The following is a 21,629-nucleotide window of genomic DNA, read 5'->3' on the forward strand; positions in this document are numbered from 1 at the left end:
TTATTGTCTTTTTTTTATCAATTGTACAATTAAGCTTAAGCAAAACAGACTAATCAAAACAGGGGCGAAAAAGTCAAAAAAAATGGCACAGGAATGGGTTGTTTCCCCAATTCCCGATATGTTCTCGAAACAATTTAAATCTCCAGGAGTGGCAGATGGGACGAAATTTGGTTGGAATCGAGAACAGCCTTGATTATCGAAATCGGAATTTGTACTTGTTAGTAAAGATGGAACCAGAAAAGAATGGAAGAAAAAACAAAGTTAAATAACAGCTAATCAAATTTTTTTTTAATATACATATATAAATACATATATATATATTTATTTATAACAAAAGGAAAAACTACTTTATATTTATATACATGTATGCATATATGTAAATCTATATTGCATATTTAAAAATAATACATAAAATAATAAAAAGACATTACAAAAAATGAACGAAAATAAATAATTGAAAACATCTTGGCCTTGGCACTAGTCTTGGCCATCTTCATTTTAGTTTTTCGCCTGGTCTATGTACAAAAACCCGCCCCACCCCATAAATAAATCCGCCCCCCGACCACCAGTATATCCAATAGCAGCATGCCTAGAATCCTTCCTTAGCCGCACGGAACTTGTATTGATTACTTCGCCCATCCAGACACGGGACTTGCACCAGATTAAAGTAGATGGAGCCCATTAGCTGTGAGGCCGAGGTGTTGGTCATCTTGAGGCATGAGAACAACATATCATCGCAGATGCAATGTGATCTACACAAAAACGAATGGAATGCAAGTGAATTTTCTGCGTCTGTGTGTGTGTGTTTAAACAATTACTTGGTATAGAGCGAGTCATTCATTAGCTCGTATTTCTTTTGATAGGCTCGTATCTTCACCGGACACAGATCGTGCTGGCGACAACAGCGATCCATGGTCATCTCACTGCCCAGATCACTGTAGGTTTCAGCTATATCGCCAGTGCCACACCATTTAGTTCCTGTACATTGTATATATACACAAGATCTTAGCTGTTTTCAATAAACTATGGATCTTGCATCCGTACCTGGTATAATGCCACTCAGCAGGGAGAAGGGACTGCGTGGAAATATATTTGAGGCCAATTTGAGGGCCCCATCATTGGATGAAGTGGAGGAGCTGGAGCTGGAGCTGGTGCTGGTCCCGGAGCTGCCACTACTACTTCTCTCGTTACCATTTTCCGCTTTGCCACGATGCTGGGATGCATAGGTTAGTTTATCCACTTGCTCACATTGATTCATTAGCTTGAGCATTTCATTGAATTTGATCTCAAGCGGCCGATTGTAGTGGGAGAGACCTTCGAGTAGCATTTTACCCTCCTTGTCATTGCTGAAGTCAAGAATGAAATAAAATCAAGTCAACGAAATGACCAATATATTGGACAATATAGATATTTTCTTTGTCTCTTAGAATTGCTTTACAAATAACCTAGCAATTGATTCTTGTAGATTCCGGAATTCCGAGTACGTGAGTACGTGCCAAGAAAAAAATACGCCAGGAGACTCCTAAGTACTCGAGTGTGAATGGTTTGTTTGAGGAAATATGTCAGAACGATGCAATAAATGTACACTTGGGTGTACCCGGCCTTCCTCTATATCTTTGGTTTTGATGATCCATTGTTTGAAAATTAAATCGCATCAAGTTATAGCTTCCGCAAAACCTTGATATACCTTCTATAGATAGATGGATATGTATATTGAAAAAGGTATACTCACTAGATTTCGATGAGTTCGCAGCCCAGTAGCAGCTTCTGGGGCCCCAGCTCTGTGACAGCTATTGTCAGATCGTGATAGTATATCATAATGAGTGAATCGTTGCTCACACGCTTCCCACTGGCCAGATGGAGAGAGGGCAAACAGAGAGTGGGTGTTAGACCATTATTGGCACAGGGCCAGTCAATTCACCAGCCACTAAAACTTTGCATGTACGTGATGTCCATGGCAATGCTCAGTGAAACTAACTGAATGGAATTTGAATGCGGACGAGAGATGCCTACCAAGTGGTCCGGCTAAAGTTTACCCTGGGACTCACCTGTATGTCTTCATTTGCCTCACGCTACGCTGTTCGATGATTTGCTGTGTAAAGGATTGTATTGAGGGGAATCCCTGTAGTCCCTGGGGCAGGCTAAACGATAGCGTCGGCTTGGCCACGGCCGCTGAGGTAAGGTAGCCAAGTAGGGCGCAGAGCAGCATCGATGCGAGTAACTGCAGCCGCCTTTTGAGCCAAAGATTGTGACGCATTGTGGTTGAGCCGCCTTGGATTTCGAATTGGAGTAAATAATATGTGGGTGTGTGTGTATGGGTGTGTGTGTTTGTGTGTGGTTATGGCATCACTGGGGAACTGTAAACTGGACACTGGCGATGGCAACGGATTGGCTGCGACTCGCCTGATTGCCTGCTTGCCTGCCTGCCTGTTCGCCTACCTGCCGATAGAAGGATTCGGAGAAAGTTTCTTGGTTAATTAATCAGCCAACCGGCACGCTCATTCATTCGGTGAGACCGGGTCGAGTCGGGTCAGGTCGGTGCTGAACTAAAAGCACTAGTGACTGCGTGTTTAAAGCTGTAGGCGTCGATACCATTGACCCAACCCCTTTTGTTTGAGCACACATTCGCCATTACTTATTCATTTTCATTTATTTGCTTTCAGCTGCTAAAATCCGAGAAGGCTCGTCGCACCAGTAACCAACAGGCGAATCACCTGTCAGTATTCCCATTGTCTTGTGTATGTTCGTGCTCGTGCCCGTGACCGGGAATGGGGCCAAAAACCGCACTGCCAAATAGCCTTCTAGTCCAAACAATGGCTAAATTGACCACTTAACTAGCAAAACTGCCTCCCCCTGGCCCCACCACACTTCTCCCCACACACTAAGCTGCAATCTGTAGTGCAACTGTCTATTAACTAACGAAAACCAAAATTACATCAAGTATACGCAATGTGGTCAGAGATTGAAAAGGCGAGTTTACCCACTAGGCCTTAATTGGTCGTCTTTGATCTTTCGAAATAATTACATCGTGTGAAAGGCCTTTGCATATTATTGCAGTTACTGATCTGGCAACGCCACAAAGAACCATATGGTATTCAGGAGACCCTCATCATGACAACCAATATGGGAGAAAGGACTTGGCAAACATTCGGCACACTCTCCTTTTGCTTGGGAATACATATGTACATATGTGTGTATAGTCTCAACTCTTCTGATCGGATCAGTTTCTATGTATCTAAAAAGCATATTTTAAAATTTAAAAAATTGTTTTAACTAATTGGCCTAACCTTTAAGTCCTGCTTTCATGCTCTCTTTTTTTCTTCTTCTTGCTCAATCTCTCTCCCTTTCTCCATTAACTCAATTAAATTCGAAATGGAATAGTCGACACGCACGAACATGTTAATAAAGTTGTGGTACGTGAGTTGGCGCCTTACAAAAAGGAAAAAACATGATTATTTATTATAATAAACACATACAAACATACTTATATGTACATATATGTATGTATACATATATATACATATATATTATGGTATGTAGTATTTGTTTTTTTTGTCGCCGTTACGTTTTTATTATTATTTTTTTTTTTTTATTATTTTCATGGCTCATATTTTGAAACAACCCACAAGAGTTTACGCAAGAAAATATGGTGAGTCGGTCAAACCGGAGCAACCGGGGGAACAAACGATACCCACCTACCTACATATGTACATACATCATACATACATATGTACATATCTAGGTAGGTACGTAGGTGCCCACTGTGGTTGGTCGACTACAGTGAAAGTGTTTTCATTGTGCTTATTGTTGTTTTAGCCGAATTTATGGAAACTGTGAGCAAACATGCAAGTGTTGATAATACAGACGACAATGACAACATGATGAGTAAGATATGTATGTTTCGCAATAAGCCTTCGGACCCAACCCTAATATGTTGACTCTACTCATCCGTCTGATCTCTTGAAATAATACAGGTAAAAGCTCACTACTCGATAAAAACATTCCTTCACACGCTAGATCTAAGTCAATCTGGCAACACTTTCTCAATCAATCCTCACCTCAGTGAGATCTCATATGTATTGAGTATTCTTAGCAGTATTCGAAATAGAATTCAGGGACAAAATGTATTGTGAAAAAGAACCCTAAAAGTATTATTCGAAATCTCAGACATTTCTGCCAAGGGAGAATGAAATACACGGCTACAATTAATCTAGACTTAAAACTGTATTTTTTTAATATAATTTCGGTAAAAAAGATCTTTTTCTAAACAACGCAAAAGTTGTAAAGATCGAACTGCTATATCTGTTACATATAGGGTCCCTTTAAAATGGGATTCATTTTGTGTCCAGAGATGTCACAGTTGGGATGTCATACATGATGGGATGTGGGATGTTTGGACCATTGTATTCCACATTAGCATTATCTCCATGTAGTTGAATGAAGATAGACCTAAAACCGAAACGGAATGCATTGTACTTCAGCTTTGGTTGTGAATCGAACCATGAATCTATTGTTCAGCTAGTCTTAATGGGTTATTCAATCAGTTTCAACCACTAGATTTGTGTCAATTCATCGACAAAACACCCAACAACGTCGACGAGTGAAATGTATTTACTCTCGAAATTTCTAAACGTTTTCATCGCTGATAGCATTGGCAATTAATGAGGATGACGACGATAATAATAATGATGATGACGATGCTGCTGCTCCTAAGATTGTCAGATTATTGCTATCAAGAGTCATTAAGAAGACAGACGACTTCCTTATTGCTCTAACTTTAACTACGCCACCAACGATAAAAAAAAAAAAGAAAGAAACTAAACGAAAAGCAATGGAAAACGAAACTTGGCTCATTTGAACTTCACCTATGTTGGTCTGTAACATGGAACTGGGTCTGGGTCTGGGTCTTGGTCTTGGGCATGGCTTTCTCAATGCTGCCAAGTTCAAAGAGTGCAAAAACAAAAAGGGGAAAGAAACCAAATGTTATCTGTGGCCTAGGTCAGTGAAGCGTTTAGACAACACAAGAAACAACACAAATTAAGTGAGCTCTTCTTCTTCTGTTTTTGCTTGATGGCCAATATATACATATGTACATACATACATACTTATGTATGTACATATGTGTGCAGTAAAAGTGCTGGCTACTCCAAATGAAACCGCCACAAAATCAACGGCAACAGCAACAACAGCAGCAGCAGCGAACAACTAACTGGTTTCCAAGTTCGCGTTTTAACTTTCACATTGGGCGCCTAATTGTGGGCTTAATCTTGGTTAATTTGCTCCAGTTTTGATCCCCACCTGATGATGGTGATTAAAGAAAGAAGCAGCAGCAGCAGCGGCACGTTGCAGATGCCTCCCCCCTTCCCGAATGGCGTGTGGACACCTCGAGAGTCTAGACTCTAGACTCTGGAGTAGTGAAGCTCTCGCCCTGATCATGATCACTCAACGCCAAAACGAGCGCCACAGAAAGACGAGGAGAAGACGTACAATTTTTCACATGCTATCGCTAATAATAATGGGAAGAAGCAACATTTAGTTAAGAGAAGTCTGTTGACAAAAGTTGCATCTCTCCGTGCCAGTTGGTAGTTGGTAGTTGGCATGGAATCCAACTTAAAGTGGGTTGTGTTGTCCATAAAAGGGCAAAACTTCATTTCGAAATCCATTTGATGTGAACTTTTGAACTTGCGCGCCACATTTCATTTTCATCTTGTTGTTTTTCTTAACCAATTATAAATATTTAAACATTTACTGCCATTTACTTTTTCACAACAAACACACACACACACACAAACGACTCGAAAAACTTGCAAAAGTGCTGGAGGTCAGTTTCACTTTTTAGCTTCAAAAAAAAAAAAACAAAACCAAAACAGAAAAACAAAATTATCACTAACCACAAACAACAACAAAAAAACATTAACTAAATATATATATATATGTATATGTATGTATGTACATATATTTAGTCGTGGTAGTCGACGTCGAAACGGATGGCGCGTCTGCGCATTCGCAAAACTGTTCGCTGCCGCCGTAAGTTAGCAACTGATCGATCAAAGCAAAAACAAAACCCCTCTAAGCCAGGCCAAGAGACACACACAACACACAGCACACAGCAAACAGAGCCAACGCTAGAGCCGGGCCCAGAAGCAAACCGACGACAACAGAGAGTCGCGTCGCGAGTCGGCAAATCGGCCAACGCTGCGGCACGCCGTGACGAAGAACGACGAAAACCTGTGAAAAGGTTGAAAACTTTATCGCTCGATCATGCGGAACCGACCAAGTTAATACCTTACCTTTAACTGTATCCAAATTATGAGAAACGATCCATCTCGATGGTGGACGGATCATGGACGGATCCATAGGGGAGTCTGGGGATAGACAACCCCAATCTTTTTTATCTTATTATTTCCCGAACTAGTGAATCTTCCAAGTGATCGCACAATTTCGATTAATGCGTTATCTATCTATCAAAAGGCATATGTAGTTTCACAATATTTCGGTTCCTGTGAATCGAACTGCATCATTAGTTTCTAAAACACTCGCAGAACTTAAGAAGAATTCTCGACCCAAAAGCTCTCAAACGAATGGCCTTGATTCCCCCAATTGAGCCAAAACAATTGATAAAGGAATATATGGGTCACTAGACACAGTCTACTATTTGGCCAAAACTGGGTCACGATAGTCCAGCGTAGTCCTTAACTATCTTCTTTTCTTCATAACAGTAATAAGAGTTTATGTGTCTAATATTCATTAGATTTCCAAAACAAAAAAAAACCCCCGCTGCATTCCATGGGAATTTAAACTCTATTCTAATGTATTTGAAATGGAATTGTAATTTAACTTTAATTAGTCATATACTTAAAACAACGCCAAGAAATGCATCTTGGTGGATTTAATAAAGGTGAACAAATTGGAATATTTGAGGTTTAGGTTTTAAGAAAAAAGGTTGATGTCCCAAATGAACAGTGGTGGTCATGAATTTAGGACGTTTATATGTTTGGACTTGAAAGTTTTGAAGAAATTGTAGATACATATATCGAAAAAGCTCCAACCCACAATTACACTAATACACTAAAGTTAGATAGTATGCATCTTTCTGGTGTTGCCTTTCATCTAGGTATGTACAATGTACATATGTACATACATGTGTGCACTCATATACCCGTTGCAGTGAAGTTTATAGGGTACGTCAGCCAGCATTGCAACTTTTGGACAGCTTTACTTGGGCATCATCTCTGTCGCGCTAAAAGAGTGTGTTCGAATGTGTGTGTGTGTGTGTGTTTGTGCTCGTGTGTGTGGGGGCGGTCTGTATTGAGCAATGGAAAAGCTGGCTTTTTGGCCTGACCCATTTATTTTGAAGTTAAGTTGCATTCAGCGCAATTGCTCAGCGGCCAACTTGTTTTGTCTTTGACTTCTCGTTTTTTGTTTCTTGCTTTTTCTGGGGAAGCGAACTGTCCATTTAAGTGAAAACAAAACCAATCAACTTTTCCAATGTCGCCCTGGCGCAACCAAAAACAAAAAAAAAAAAACTAAATGACAAATAAAAAAGTGAAAACTTTCAAACAAAGCAGATAAAAAACAAATGTATAAAAAATACAATTAAAAGTAGTTAGACTTACCGGCACCAAAAAGGCCAGACAAGCAACTGGCCAACAGACGTTAGGGCTACTAAAGTGATGGCGGACAAAAGTCACCGACTTATATAAACGATCCCAAATCATCACGGAAGCCAAACAGAACTCGACGAAGTTTCTGCACCCTGAAGCTGAAATTTTGCACGTAGGCTTGTATTTTGCAGGGGTTGTACATCTCGGATTCAGCCGGATCGGACCACTATATCATATAGCTCCCATACAAACCCCAAAGTCACGAACAGTGATTTTTCTCAATAACAATAACTATTTATTACGCCTATAAACGACTGTGCCAAATTTGATCAAGATTGGGTGACTATATCTTATAGCACCCATAGGATTACGGCGAAAAACGGTGACTCTGATCAAGAAATGCTTTCTTCTATGCGTTGCACACTTCTGACCAAAATTAATATATTAATATATATAATATAAACAAAAGCAAAGCTAAGTAAATTATTAAACGATGTGTTTGTCTGTCGATATTTTTGATTTTTCTCAGTTATCTTTGGTGCGATTATTCATCTTGTCCAATAAGTACATACGGATTCAACCCTTAATAGACAGGATTGGGCCAGGAGTTGCCCTTCCCTGCATGGACCACCTCATGGATCATAAGACCAACTCTGTATAATTTTGTTCCTTCGGATTTCAAGTATGCGGATGACTAGAGGGAAAAACAATTTTAAGGCCGAAAAAAAACCAAACATCATCCAAGTAGGCTGGTTTATGACCAAAAAGTGTTTACCCCAAGGCATGCCAGAAAAAAATATTCATTCATAGTCAAGGAACCAGCAGAGAAAAATCTGAAAAACACAAACTAAAATATATATTTTCTAAAATGTTTAACCCTTTTCTCAGTTTTTCAAAGCGCTGTGGAGTCAGAACCGAAACCGCGGTGGCAGTCCTTTATTGAAGAAGCTGAGGATATCCTGGAGAAATGCTGGTTCAAACTAGCACACTTTGATGGCGAGACGACTCGGTACGTATTCGGATACATATTCGTATTCGGATTCGTATTTGCCTGGATCGTCTTTGAGATATATAAGCAGTGGGTAAGTGCAAAGAGAGAGAGAGAGCGAGAGAGACAGAGAGGAATGACACAAATTTGCTATTTGTTGCAGACAGGGAAACAAATCAACATAAGGAGGAGCTTCTGGTTCCAGATGAACCGTATGTCCGTAGTAGAACTTGACCAGAACCAGGATGCCGTATCGGCCGGAAATCAACGCACGATTTCGGCCCAGACTTCAGTCTCATTGAAGGAGAAGCACTTTTCCATGTGCGTCCACAACGATGCTCCACAGTCGGAGGAGCAGCTGGACGACACCGAATGGGAGACTTTGTCGGATCCCACAACCAAGCCGACCTTTGCTAAAATGAAGACTGATTTTGATTTCTTTGATGCGAAGGGCAAGTCGAGCAGCTCCAACGACGATCAGAACTCGCGTATTCCAGTCATGGTTCGTGAGGCTACGTACCCCAAAATAAAATTGACGAAGAAGATCAAACGTTTCTATTAAGAATTTACCAGAAACCATCATCATCGTTATTATCTTTGTTTTCTTTTGAAATTATGTAATGTAAATTATGTATGTAATTTTCATTTTACTACCCCACACATTTGGAATCCATTCAAAATTATTAATCACACTTGAGCAATGTAAAAAAATCGTAAAAAAAAAAATTTTAACTGAAACTAACTTGACTAACTTCAGATTTGGGTCGGAAGGGGAGAGAGTTTGTCTACGATCGTAAGGAGTTTGATTTACTCCGAGATGACTCGAAAGGTGCTCACTTCTAATGGTTAATATAAACAAAGGCAAAGCTAAGTAAATTATTAATAGATGGAATTTTGGTCAGAAGTGTGCAACGCTAGATCAGCACGACGAGACGAGTTCAAATAGCCATGTCCGTCCGTCCGTCCGTCTGGATCAACGCAAACTCCTCCAAATTAATCCTTTCAAATTAAACATTTCTTAATTTAATATATCTGTTAATGACTGTGCCGAATTTGATAAAGATCGGGTGACTATATCATATAGCTCCCATAGGAACGATCGGTGAAAAACAGTGACTATGATCAATATCTTCGTTATTTCCTATGACTGTAGGCCTTTCTTTTGCAAGCATAAGCCTTTTTTAGATAAAACGTTCTTCCACATTGATGGCTAATAGGTAAGGAAAGAGTTACCAAAAAAGTTGCAAGGGTATATAAACTTTGACGCGGTCGAAGTTAGCCCCGGCCCTCTGGTTTGCATTAAACTTGAGAAAATTTTACTAATAGTGAAATCATATCACATCGAACAAAAACGATGCAGAAAATGTTGTGTTATTTTTCGGAATATTAAGACATAGATTCTTGGTAAATGTGGCTTTTTTTAAACTTTAAGCACTTGGATATTTTAAAAAAATTAATTTTTAAAAGAAATCTTGATGATTCATGATTTTCTACAAAAATTGGCAAACAATTGCTGACATTATTCTAACTTGAAAATATATTCATGAGTTTAAAAAAAAAATTACTGATTAAATGCTTATCCCAAAATCAAATTCAAAAACATATAAATAAGTTAAAGAAAGGCAAAGCTGACAATTTCCCAAAGTTAGAAGTTTTTAAGAATTTTGCAAAATTTTCAAATCAAATATTTGTCAATTTCTGACTGATTGACTTCAGATTTACAATGGCGCATTAAAAATTTGTATTAATTATAATCAATCATTTAAAATTTTTACCAAAATTAGGCTATATTCAAACTATTGTTTGTTTGTTTTTGTTTTTTAACTTGTGTTGCATTTTAGCAAGGAAACTGAAAAGAATTTTTTGTTTACCAAAACAGCCAAAGTCTCTTACTTTTAAATGTCATATTGAAAAAAAAGACGTTTGTCAACAAAATTGAGATCAAAACAGACAAAATATTTGTCGACATAATCTTTTTGTACCTAAGGGTTAAAAGTTAAAAAATAATTTGTTTTTTGACTGTTAACAGAAAAAACATTGCAAAAATGTCCGAAATTGCTTGTGACTTTGTTCGTTTTATGTCGTTAATATTGGACTAGAGCTATATATTTGAAATACAGAATCATTGTAAAGAGCATTTCAATACCTTTTGCTTTATGTGACCAAGAGTACAGTCCACGCGATGTATGCGAGTTATTTTTGATTTGTGTTTGATTTAGAACGAACGAACGCGAAATTTGATGCCCAAAATAATACGTAATAATACAAACAACTCGCATATCTGTAAAAATATCTAAACCAATCCAAGGATCAATTATTCCAAACGACTTACTTTCTGCAAAAGGAAGTAATAGAAATAAAATTGTAAGCAAATGCTTGCCTACTTTTTAGGCTCCAACGCAAATGTAACTCGTAACTAGAATTGATTGTAATTTTATTTAGTTATTACTAATTGTAAGTTTTCTAATCTAAATCTTGCTAATTAATGTCGAAAATTGTAAATGGACATTTGAGGGATAAATTGTATAAATTGTTCTGCACTTTATTTTATTTGTTTTCGTGTTTTGCAATGCATATACATATGTGATATATAGAAATTGAATAGATTGTTGTTTAATTTAGCTGAAAGTTAGCCGTTAGCTCATAATAATCAATAAGCCAATAACCGATGCTGATCTTGATGGGACTATTTTCGGGTGCAATATATTCTCGTATGTATGTACATTATTAATCTTCCTGAAGGAAAGGTTTCTATTTAGCTATGATCGAACTCAAAACAACTGCTGCAAATACATTTTACGTATATGTCTATTCATTTATGAATATGTATGTATGTGGTATGTTTATCTATATATATATATGTATGTATATCATATCATATAATTAGAATGATAATCGTATGTTTTCTTGGGCCATGCAATAAAACTTTACATTTTTGTAATTCATTGTGCTACAATAGTGTATGTATGTATGTGTGTGATTCATGAGGGTGACAAAAAAATTTAATAAGATTTTTATCCGCAGAAATACAATGCGAATTTTGTTTTTGTTTTTTTTTTTTTTCTTTTCGCTTTGACAGATTCATGTGTCTTTCAACTTACAAATCACATAAATACAACTCTCATTCGCAAGAGGGAGGGTCGATGAGGAGGAAAAAAATTAAAGAAACTGAACTTAAGCTGTCCTTTATGTACATGGTAATTCAACTAATCTAAGAGATTGAACACACAGCATTACTAATTTGTATCGATCAAGGATTAACAATGTAATAACAAAATATGACAGATTCGCATTATCTTTTGTAAGTGATTCGATATTCTTAACCCTAAGAGCAAAACAAGCATAATATATAGTTGGGGGGAAGGGGGGGCTCTCTCTAAAAGCGATTCCATTGATGCCTTTGACAATAATGGTTGTTGGACGAATTCGATGTGGATGGGATGGGGTTAATAAATGTAACTAATGATGTTGGTGCTAAAACTGCTGGGAGGGAAAGCCGTTTAAAGAATGTATTACATTCCGTCTCCCAGGTAGAGTTTAGTTTAAATAGTTTTATATACTTTTGCGCTTATTACTTTTTGTTTGTTTGTTTGTTTGTTTGTTTGTTTGTTTCTATTGTTTTTTAACATACAATGTTGAACTGAAAACGCTAAACTAAGTCACTCAATTCCTAGTGCCAGACGCTGCTGACGATGATGATGAGGATTCCGCGGATGTGGAATTAGAAGTGCTGTTGCTACTACTGCTACTGCAATTATTACTGGAACTGCTCATGCTAAAGAACTTGTTTTTCACTTCTTCAATGGAAAAGTCCGACTCGATGGCAGGATAACTGGTTTTCTATTAGATAAAAATTTTATAATTATATATGTATATAGGAAATTCTTATTTTGGGTTACTTACATTCTGTGTGATGTTCTGTCCTCGTAATATTTGCCAATTTTCCAATGTATGCGCATACTGTAAATACTTTTCAAACTCATGTAACGTTTCATAGACATGACACAGACCCAAATAGTCATACTCCAAGCCAGAGTACGAGTGTCCAAATAGACGAAGACCTGCCAAAACCCAATAGAATTTTTACAAATTTGTTAAAGAGACAGAGAAGGAGAGAGAGAGACGGTGATGGAGAGGGACTTACTTATGTCGATGCTGCGTAAATATAATTTTTCCGCTTCTTTATACTTTTTCATTTGATAGTTGTAAAGGGAAGCCAAATGACCAATTGACAAACCGACTTCATAATCAAAAGCTCCAAGTAAATCGGTTTTAATCTTAATCGCCTTCTGATGCATACGCTCAGCTTCATCAAAACGATTCATTGTTTGATACAAACGCCCCAGATTTCCATAGTGTTTCGCTGTCTGCACATTCACCTCACCGAATACTTCTAATGAGAGCAGCAGAGCGAAATGATGCAATTGCTCGGATTGCAATAGCAGTTCCTCTTCATCCATACCATCGGCCATTTTATCGAGCGCAATCTCCTCGAGAAGCAGGGCTTTAACCCGTTTTGCCGATGCCAACATTAAATGATTGCTGGGCACCAGATTCTTCATTATATTGACAGCCTTATCGACATGATCCTGGGCACAACTAAAATCACCGGTGCTATACTCGTGCACATAATAGGCATATGACAAATCCTCATGGGCAATCGCCACATGGAAATTCATTTTGCCAAATATTCCCTGACGCACGGCCAGTGCTTCCTTATACACATTCACAGATTGATACACAGAGTCGACATTTAGCAGAAAGAATCCATAATCAAGAAGCGCATCGCCGTATTTCTGATGTTTGGGTCCAAAATGATCACTGAGAAGAGAACAAGAAGAAGGAGTAGAGAAGCAGCCTGATTGACTGATTGATCTGTCGGACATACCGCGCTCGCCGCATCGCCTGACAGATTAGAAGATTGGCCCGTGCAAAGTCCCTTTTGACGACACAGGCCTTGGCTGCCTGACGCAGTACATCAATGATTACGCTGCGATTAGAAGAAATTAGCTTTGAGGAAATATTTGAAGGAATTTAAAGATAAGAGAACCTACCGCGCCGGTGCCGATGTCTTAAGTTGACGCATTGCCGAACCGCTCCATGTGTGACTGTTGTTGTACTCATTGCGGGCAAAGTACATGGCCGAGATTTGTGTATATGTCATGGCAATTAGCTGAGACGGCACTGCCTCACTAAAGGAACTATTCAGCTCCATCAGCTCATCGAATGTCTGTTGGGCCAGCTTGAAATTGCAGTGCGCCGATTCGGCGTACAGGAGACTAAGCAAAAATAAAAAAGAAGGCCTTTTTGTGAAAGGGAAATCTATTGAGAAGGATCTATCCATGGTCACTTACCGCTGCAGGCAATCGACACGCATTACCAATAAGTTTTTCAAAGGCTGCATACACTTCAATCTTTCGTTGAGGCATGCCAGCACCGAGATGCTCTCCTGCATCCAACCGGCTTCGGATAGAAACGAGCCAAGACGCAGTCCCAAATCAATTGCATGCAAATCATCAACATCTGGCTGTGCATTAGGCATGTAGTCATTTTCAACAGGAATGAACACCGAAGACGAATTGATCACATTATGTTTGAATTGTTCGTTGTTGTCATTAATCTGCTGTTGCGACTCCTTGGCATCGCCAGCAGCACCACCAACTGCCCATCCTCCCATGCCTATACCATTCGAATGTCCAGACACAACTCCATAGCGACCGACATAGACCTCGCTGAGGCGATTTGCCAGCATTTTCTTGCTGGCCATTAGGGAAGCCAATATGCGTAAGAGTTGGCTACGTCCCGGAGAATAGCGTACCAATCGTGTGAACACATCCAGGCGGGATAATTCCTCCAATAGCGTGTCTTTCATTGACTCGCGCTGGGACATCTGCGAGTAAAAGTAAAACAAACAAGGTGAAAATCTTTGCCCATTATCAATCTTCAGCAATCTTGAGTCGATCGGGTCAACAAAATGGCATGGGGACTAAAAAGCTGGTTAACAAGTTCAATGCCTTGAAGACCCCTTTTCACAGAGAGACACAAAGGGAGGAGAGAGCAGAATGTGTCTCTGGTTGACATTGAGTTGCAAACAGGACAGGACAATCTCAACGGGGTGAGAGATGTAGTGGGTTTGGGGCTTGTGTGTATCCGTACACACACACACACATTTATAGGAAGCAAAGCGATGACTCTATTTTTAGATGGGGCCCACCATCCAAGCCTGTCTTATTGTTGTCGCAGTGCTGCCTTCTGCCTATAATTTATATTGTAATTGCTCGCTTATTATGAGAGATTGTCATGACTACTATCTACACATATGTATATTCGGGCTATATTATATAGCAGTATATATCAGCACTATGTATGTACTAGAGTTGGGTAAATTGTATTCCAATTGCATTAGGTTTTTGATCTACTATTAGTTTTATGCTATCCCGAATTTTATTCAGATATTTTTGGAGCTCTTTCCATAAATGGGATAACATATTTTCACCTGATCTAAACCAAAATTTGATAATTCTAAATAGCATAATGTAAATAACTAGCAATATGACTAATGATGATCAAGAATATGGCATATTTGTATAAATATGTACATAGAAAACTTAAACCCAGAACCAAAAACAAACAATTCGAAGAATTTTCGCATTACTCCCACCAAGTTAGTTTATGATACTCAATATTGCTAAACCGATAAAACAGAAGTTATAGAAGTTTCCAGTTTCATTAAAGGGAATACACAAGTTTTCTGACAGATTCCACATGGAATAATACTTGTTTTTCGTTGGAATATCTGTCATACCAATCGACACGACGTACTGCAGTTATCTTAATGATAATAGGTAAATGATCTTGAATTAGATGATAATGTAGGAATATCTAGATAGACAAATCATCCCACCATGCTCGAAATTCAGGCGCCAACAGGTCGGAACTGACTTCATTGTTGGGACAAATTTTTAATTGTAGATTTGGCCAAATCAAACAAATGTATTATTATGAACAAATTGTAAAGTTTATCTTTATAGAAAGAGATACAGAGAAAGAGAAAGGAAAATTGGGAGGTAGAAAGATAAATGTAGGACTACTTACCATTTCGTAGACATCGATGAGCAAATTGCGAGGCAATTCTGGTAGCCTATGGATACAATCTAAGGCAGGCACTGCGGTGCTATCGAGACTATTGACCAAGGCATTCAATGAGAAGTGGTAAAGATCTTGGGGGCTGGGGCACCTATTATTATTGTGACCCGTGCTGCTGGCGGGCAATACTAGAGCGAATATCTGTTGCCCAGCCATCTCGTTCTGTTCGCCAGGGGTGGAGTGTGTGAGGTGGCGTGGGGTGGGATACTCTTCCTGTAGATGCAAATAGGAAGCCCCTATGCTTCTCCTACTGCAGGTGCTTCTGTTGATAACTGTTGTTTAGATTCTGCAACAAGTTTCACATAGAATTAACAAAACTTTTATACGGACACGCACACCCACATCCACAGTATGTCGTTGGCAATATTTACACGTGCTAAACGAAAAAAAAAAAATGAACCGAAGTGTCTAAGAAATTAAAACAGTTTGAAATGTGTACATAAAGGTTAACTTCATGTGCAAGTTTCAACAATTCTATCTCTTTCGCTCGCTGGCTGTCTCTCTGGCACAAACAACTTCGCGGGGTCTCACTTCCACTTTCTTTTGAGATGTTGTTCTTCGGTTTTCCTTTCTTTTTCGTGCCAATAGCAACAGCAGCTCCAGCTCAGCTCTCACTGCTTCTTTGTGTTATTGTTTTTTTTCTTTGCCTTTTGCTTTTTACTTCACTTTTTGTCTGTTTTTCTAGATGTTTTTGTCTCTGGTACGCACAAGAGGTTTGTAATATGGTAACTTACACAATATCGTACATTTATTCGCAGCTTTATCTGCTTGCAAGCTGAATGAGAGAGTACATTAGATTATTTGGCTGCCTTTGCTATTTTCTCGATTTTAACGTTTTTATTTCAACTTTTGTGTGTTCCTGTGTTACTGTGTCTGTGTCTGTGTATGTCTGTCTGTGTTTTTGCTTCACCATAGCCCCATTTCACCACTGCCAAATTTATCGACGTTATCGGAGCAACGTCGTCGTTATTTGTGTTATCGGAACAAAGTTATCGTCATCGACATTGTCGAAGCAATGTTATCGTTATCGGAGTTAATGAAATAACTAGTTCCGTTTCTTTTGGTGCGTATTTTCAAAATGCTTGACCAGAAACTGAATTTCACATTGGCTAGGATTAAAAAGAAATTAATAAATGAACTATATATCGGCAATCCTCTACTGTCCAACATGACATTCGTACGCATTCAAATTAAAAAAAAAACATATGTCAAAAAACTTTTTAATTTTGAATAAGAGAAAAACTTAAACTTAAAAAACAGTCAAAAGCTGCAAAACGACTTTTGCGGGTCATTGTCTAAATACAATCCTTAACAAGCTACTGAATAAATGTTTTCATTTAATAACTCGGGAAAATCAAATACAAAGTTAAAAATAACAAAGAAGCTTAAATACAGTCCTTGGCAATAATAATTTTACATGTTCAAAACTTGTTTTCTGCAACCCAATTCATCAATATACATTTTACAAATTTAGTATTCTTTAGCATTTCAACGCAAGTAGACAGGCAAGTATTTTTTTTTAAATAGATAGAAGTGTATTTTATCTGGAACGGGGCATCCGTGAGTTGGCTAGGTACGTAATATTCACTAAATTTTTTCAGCAGTACATTCTTTAGACTTGTAGTAGAAACCACATTTGGGTTTTAAAATATACAGTCTGTCAAGAAATACTTTACACAGTGGAAATAACCTCAATTTTTTTACTTTATGTACAAAAATAAATAATGGGTATTTTCAAATTATAAACAAAAGAAACAAAAACAATGAGGGTGAAACATAAAAAACAACAAAAACTTGGATTACTCATATTTGACACTGTCAAGAAACTCTTTACACACTTCATATAAATATATTGTTGTAAACTTAAAATGTAAAACTAATTATAGCTAATTTTGAAAAACTTAGTATTTAGTATGGCCATAATGCTAAGGGGCATTATGTACATGTTGGAGTCTTCTTTTCACGGAGTTGACCAAGTTTTGAATATATTCCAGGGGTATCTTCTGGCACTCTTCTATTATGAAAGCTTTTAGCTGTCCACGGTTGGTTGGATTCCTTTTTTCTTCAAATAGGACCACGCATGTTCGATTGGGTTGAGATCTTGGCTTTGGGGTGGTGTATTCAAGACCTTTCCGCAGTTGTAAAGCAGCCAATTGCGTACATTAAACTCGTTATGTTTTCGATCGTTGTCCTGATAAAATTTAAAAGTTGGCCGATTTTCGGTTATAAAGCCAAATTTGGTTGCACTTTCGTGTAAATTTGACTTCAAAATTTGAAGATATTGCTCGGCATTCATTGTGTTTTCAATGAATACCGGTTCACCGACTCCTTGGCTGGATATGCAGGATATGTGTAAAGTGTGACAGACTGTATCTCTATTATTAAATGATCCTAGGTCTCCGTCATCCCACCACTATGGAATCTGTAGGTCAGTAAATTCACTTTTGTCATGGCCTCCTTTTCCGCATCCTCCAAAACCCACCTTTCACAACTGAAATTGCGCTTCGCTTTCAAAGAAGTCGGTGTATTGCATAGCAGTTTCCACTTTGCTGGCGTCAGTGGGTCATTGCAGCCGAACGCAGAGGTTGGAGTTGAGTATAACTCTGCCTGCTGCCCCACTGTCTGCTGCTCCACTGTCTGCTGCTCCACTGCCTGCCCATGGTTCTCCTGATTTCTCCAGATTTGTGATGTAGCGTGGGGACCTAAAACTGCACTAAAACATTTTAATTTAATTTATTTTTTTGTTTGAGCAACTAATAGCAAATTGAAACTTCGCAAAATGCAACTCTGATTATGCACCGTTATATTTTAAGTGATTCTACTATCGAATCCGAATTTTGTATACTTTTATATTTGTATACCTTTGCAGAGGGTATAATAAAATTGGTCAAATGTTTGTAACGCACAGCAGGAGACATTTCCGACCCCATAAAGAATATATATTCTTGATCAGCATGAGAAGCTGAGTCGATATAGCCATGTCCGTCTGTGCAAATCAACTTCACGCCGTCATCTTAAGAGCTATCAAGATGAAACTTGGTATTTGAGCTTCTTGTATCCCGGAGCAGATAAAGTATGAAAATTGTCAAGATCGGACCACTATATCATATAGCTCTAAAAGAAACATTTTCATGAAAATTGCAGTATCCACATGAAATTTACTACGATGATAGTATTGGATATAAAAACTCAGATTCCAAAATTTGAATCTGATCGGATAAATAGAACACAATTTACAGTCAATATAAATCGGTTCAACCGCTGCCAGCGCTGCCTACTACGTCATTATCAAAACAAAAGAGTACATGCATACACACACAGACGCAACGCTACATGAACTGTATGTGTATGCGTGTTGTGCGTTGCTTAGGGAAAGATGGAAAAGGAAGAAAAAATTTTAGTAAAAAGAGGGTAAATGTTTACTATTACTACTCGGGCCCAAAACGCGCTTAAACTACATAATTTTGGTATCAAACGAAAGAGAAAAATTGCACGAGCACGACCTCAGGTGCGCCTTGGCGATTTATTTCGTAGTTTTTGAGTAATTAACAAAAGAAAATTAATATTTTTAGCGGGACTATAGCTAAAAGTAGCTTTTTCCGGCTAAAAAAAAGCTGTTCAATTTTGAGATGGTGTTGCCAAATGCCGAATTTAGGATACTCGAATACGCGGGCTTTTTGAATCTTTTGTTCGCACTATTCTCAACAAACGAAAATATTGTTGAGTTTACAATATTTCTTGATTTTATAGAACAAATATAGTTTAGAATACAATATTCGGCTGCCAGAGCAGCCGAATATTCCTCGACTTTTGAGTTTAGATTAAAATATTTGGCTACCAGGTCAGTCAAACAGCGCGCCAAATAAAAAATAGCGATTGACAACACTGAAATCTAGCTTTACCCGATTTTTCCACTTTTCAACACTGAAATCTCGAGTAGTAATAGTAAACATTTACCCCCAAAATTACTTTTTCAGCTACAGTTCTAGAAAAACTTACAATTAAGCCCTTTTTTAGAGTAGTTTTTGAAGTATTTTTAATTTATAACTATTTTTCGATAGAACAATATCAAGATTAATTTAAAACAACAAATATATTTTGAAATATGGAAAATTAGAAAAGAGTTCTTTTTGGTTGTGGTTCATTTCCTTTATCAAGATCAAAGAAGGCCAATTCGTCAGTGGAGAACTCCATTCCGTCGCGTTCATCTTTCTGCACTTCTTCATTCGATTTTCATCTTCTTCGAATTGAAATATTTGCTTAGTCCACCAACATATTTCGGCCAGTATAGCATCTGGAGCTTTTTCAAGTGTTCCTGGCGATTTCGATACGCTGTGACTCTTGTATCTGTTGCTAATAAGTTATGGGATTTTAAAAAAGATGCAAACATTTCTGATTTTCTCTGCGTTAGCTCTAATTTTGCAAACATTTGATCCAATTTGCTTTGTGTTATAAGAACTGGGTGATTTGATACTGATGGTTCGGGGATATACTCGGAGTAATCATCAAATACAGTCGCATCGGGGTAAGGACTAACATTGTCTGTGGATATTTTGGTACTGGAATATTTTCGGTATGGTCCATGGGCAGTTGCACACTCGGAACGGAGACGTAGACTGTGTTTTTCGCCTATCTTTTGTTAAGTCCAGTCACATTGTTGGCACAATCATACAAATTTTTTGGGTCACGTTCTCCTGGATTGTACCATATCATTGGTACACCAAATGGCATTTATTTTTTGTCTTTTATGCATCCAGTTAACTAACCCGACATAACAAGCTCTGCAAACTGTATGTCACATTTAAAGTTATGTCGAAATGCCGTAACCAAATTTTCCCTAACTGATCCGTGCTTATTACTCGCCGGGGTGAAACGTCCACAAATTTTGACACGCCCACTTCCCTCCTCGAAAATGAAATAAAACAGATTTTCTCGAAAACTAACAAAGCTAAAGTCACTAAATTTAAAATGTAGATTTTTTTTAGTTTGCCCGCAGGATTTGTACACTTTAATATTTTGCCACGCCCATTTCCGTCTCCATAATTTAGATAAAATCGATTGCCAACTAAAATTTTTTGACTATCGCAACCAAATTCTGCAGACCAATTAATCTTATATATTTTTACCAAACTACCAACTCGGAAATCGGACTAGAAACTTGCAAAATATGCGTATGCGTATGCCCTTATGCGATCCATAAGGGCAGAATTGGCCGTTGGCTAGTGGCGAAACGGATTACTTTGATCTTGATAAAGGAAATGAACCACAACCAAAAAGAACTCGTTTCTAATTTTCCATATTTCAAAATATATTTGTTGTTTTAAATTAATCTTGATACTGTTCTATCGAAAAATAGTTATAAATTAAAAATACTTCAAAAACTACTCTAAATGAAGCAAGTAAGTCGACTCGTCGACTTGGGTATACCATACACCAGGTGAAACAAATATTTCAAATTTCGAAAACCAAATGTTTGTCTATTAAATTGTTTTTACATGTTTCATACTATGTGCTATCTCGCTCACTCTACGAACACACGAGCACTCTAGCGCCGCCACTAGCCAACGGCCAATTCTGGCCATGTGGAAATAGATAAGAATAATAAGTCTGCCAAATTTGAATGCGATAGTCAAAAAAATACAGGAGGAAATCGGTTTTTTCTAAATTATGGAGGCGGAAGTGGGCGTGGCAAAATGTGAAAATATATACATAAATTCTCCGCGCATACTATGCCAGTATACATACATACTAAATTTGGTGACTTTAGCTTTGTTAGTTTTTGATAAAATCAGTTCTGTTTAATTTGCGGGGGCGGAAGTGGGCGTGGCAAAATGTTTAAATAGCCAATATCTGCGCGTCTATTAAGCTAGTCTACATACCAAATTTAATGT

General features: G+C 38.0%; 2 protein-coding genes and 2 long non-coding RNA genes across 7 annotated transcripts; 2 read left to right on the forward strand and 2 right to left on the reverse strand.

Annotated features, from left to right (window-relative positions):
- Positions 1-504: 504 nt before the first annotated feature.
- LOC137586225 (uncharacterized) lies at positions 505-6,026 on the reverse strand. Of its 2 annotated transcripts, none has more exons than XM_068302227.1 (6): positions 5,892-6,026; positions 2,049-2,439; positions 1,733-1,849; positions 1,045-1,346; positions 819-978; positions 505-752 (listed from the first exon to the last, which is right to left on the reverse strand). In XM_068302227.1, exons 2-6 carry the CDS (start codon positions 2,255-2,257, stop codon positions 590-592), a joined length of 951 nt encoding a protein of 316 aa, XP_068158328.1. In that variant the 5' UTR covers positions 2,258-2,439; positions 5,892-6,026; the 3' UTR covers positions 505-589. The 2 variants fall into 2 exon arrangements, with proteins under 2 accessions (XP_068158328.1, XP_068158330.1); XM_068302229.1 differs by having other exon boundaries at positions 5,954-5,978.
- LOC137586227 (uncharacterized) lies at positions 2,516-3,385 on the forward strand. The gene is made up of 3 exons (XR_011033732.1): positions 2,516-2,578; positions 2,664-2,970; positions 3,058-3,385. It is a non-coding gene; the product is annotated as an uncharacterized lncRNA (long non-coding RNA).
- Positions 3,382-8,842, forward strand: LOC137586228 (uncharacterized). Its single transcript, XR_011033733.1, has 3 exons — positions 3,382-3,413; positions 8,134-8,686; positions 8,756-8,842. It is a non-coding gene; the product is annotated as an uncharacterized lncRNA (long non-coding RNA).
- Positions 8,843-11,267: 2,425 nt separating this feature from the next.
- On the reverse strand, positions 11,268-16,638 carry Pat1 (Protein interacting with APP tail-1). 3 transcript variants are annotated; one of them, XM_068302238.1, is made up of 9 exons: positions 16,473-16,638; positions 16,081-16,114; positions 15,688-16,024; positions 13,947-14,482; positions 13,647-13,871; positions 13,481-13,582; positions 12,737-13,413; positions 12,496-12,653; positions 11,268-12,432 (listed from the first exon to the last, which is right to left on the reverse strand). In XM_068302238.1, the coding sequence occupies exons 3-9, from the start codon at positions 15,892-15,894 to the stop codon at positions 12,256-12,258; spliced, it is 2,082 nt and encodes a 693-aa protein (XP_068158339.1). In that variant the 5' UTR covers positions 15,895-16,024; positions 16,081-16,114; positions 16,473-16,638; the 3' UTR covers positions 11,268-12,255. The 3 variants fall into 3 exon arrangements, with proteins under 3 accessions (XP_068158339.1, XP_068158338.1, XP_068158340.1); XM_068302237.1 differs by lacking the exon at positions 16,081-16,114; XM_068302239.1 differs by lacking the exon at positions 16,081-16,114 and having other exon boundaries at positions 16,485-16,624.
- Positions 16,639-21,629: the final 4,991 nt, after the last annotated feature.

The sequence above is a fragment of the Drosophila tropicalis genome, unplaced genomic scaffold, assembly GCF_018151085.1.
Source record: "Drosophila tropicalis isolate 14030-0801.00 unplaced genomic scaffold, ASM1815108v1 contig_952, whole genome shotgun sequence".
In the NCBI taxonomy this organism is placed as follows: Eukaryota; Metazoa; Arthropoda; class Insecta; order Diptera; family Drosophilidae; genus Drosophila; species Drosophila tropicalis.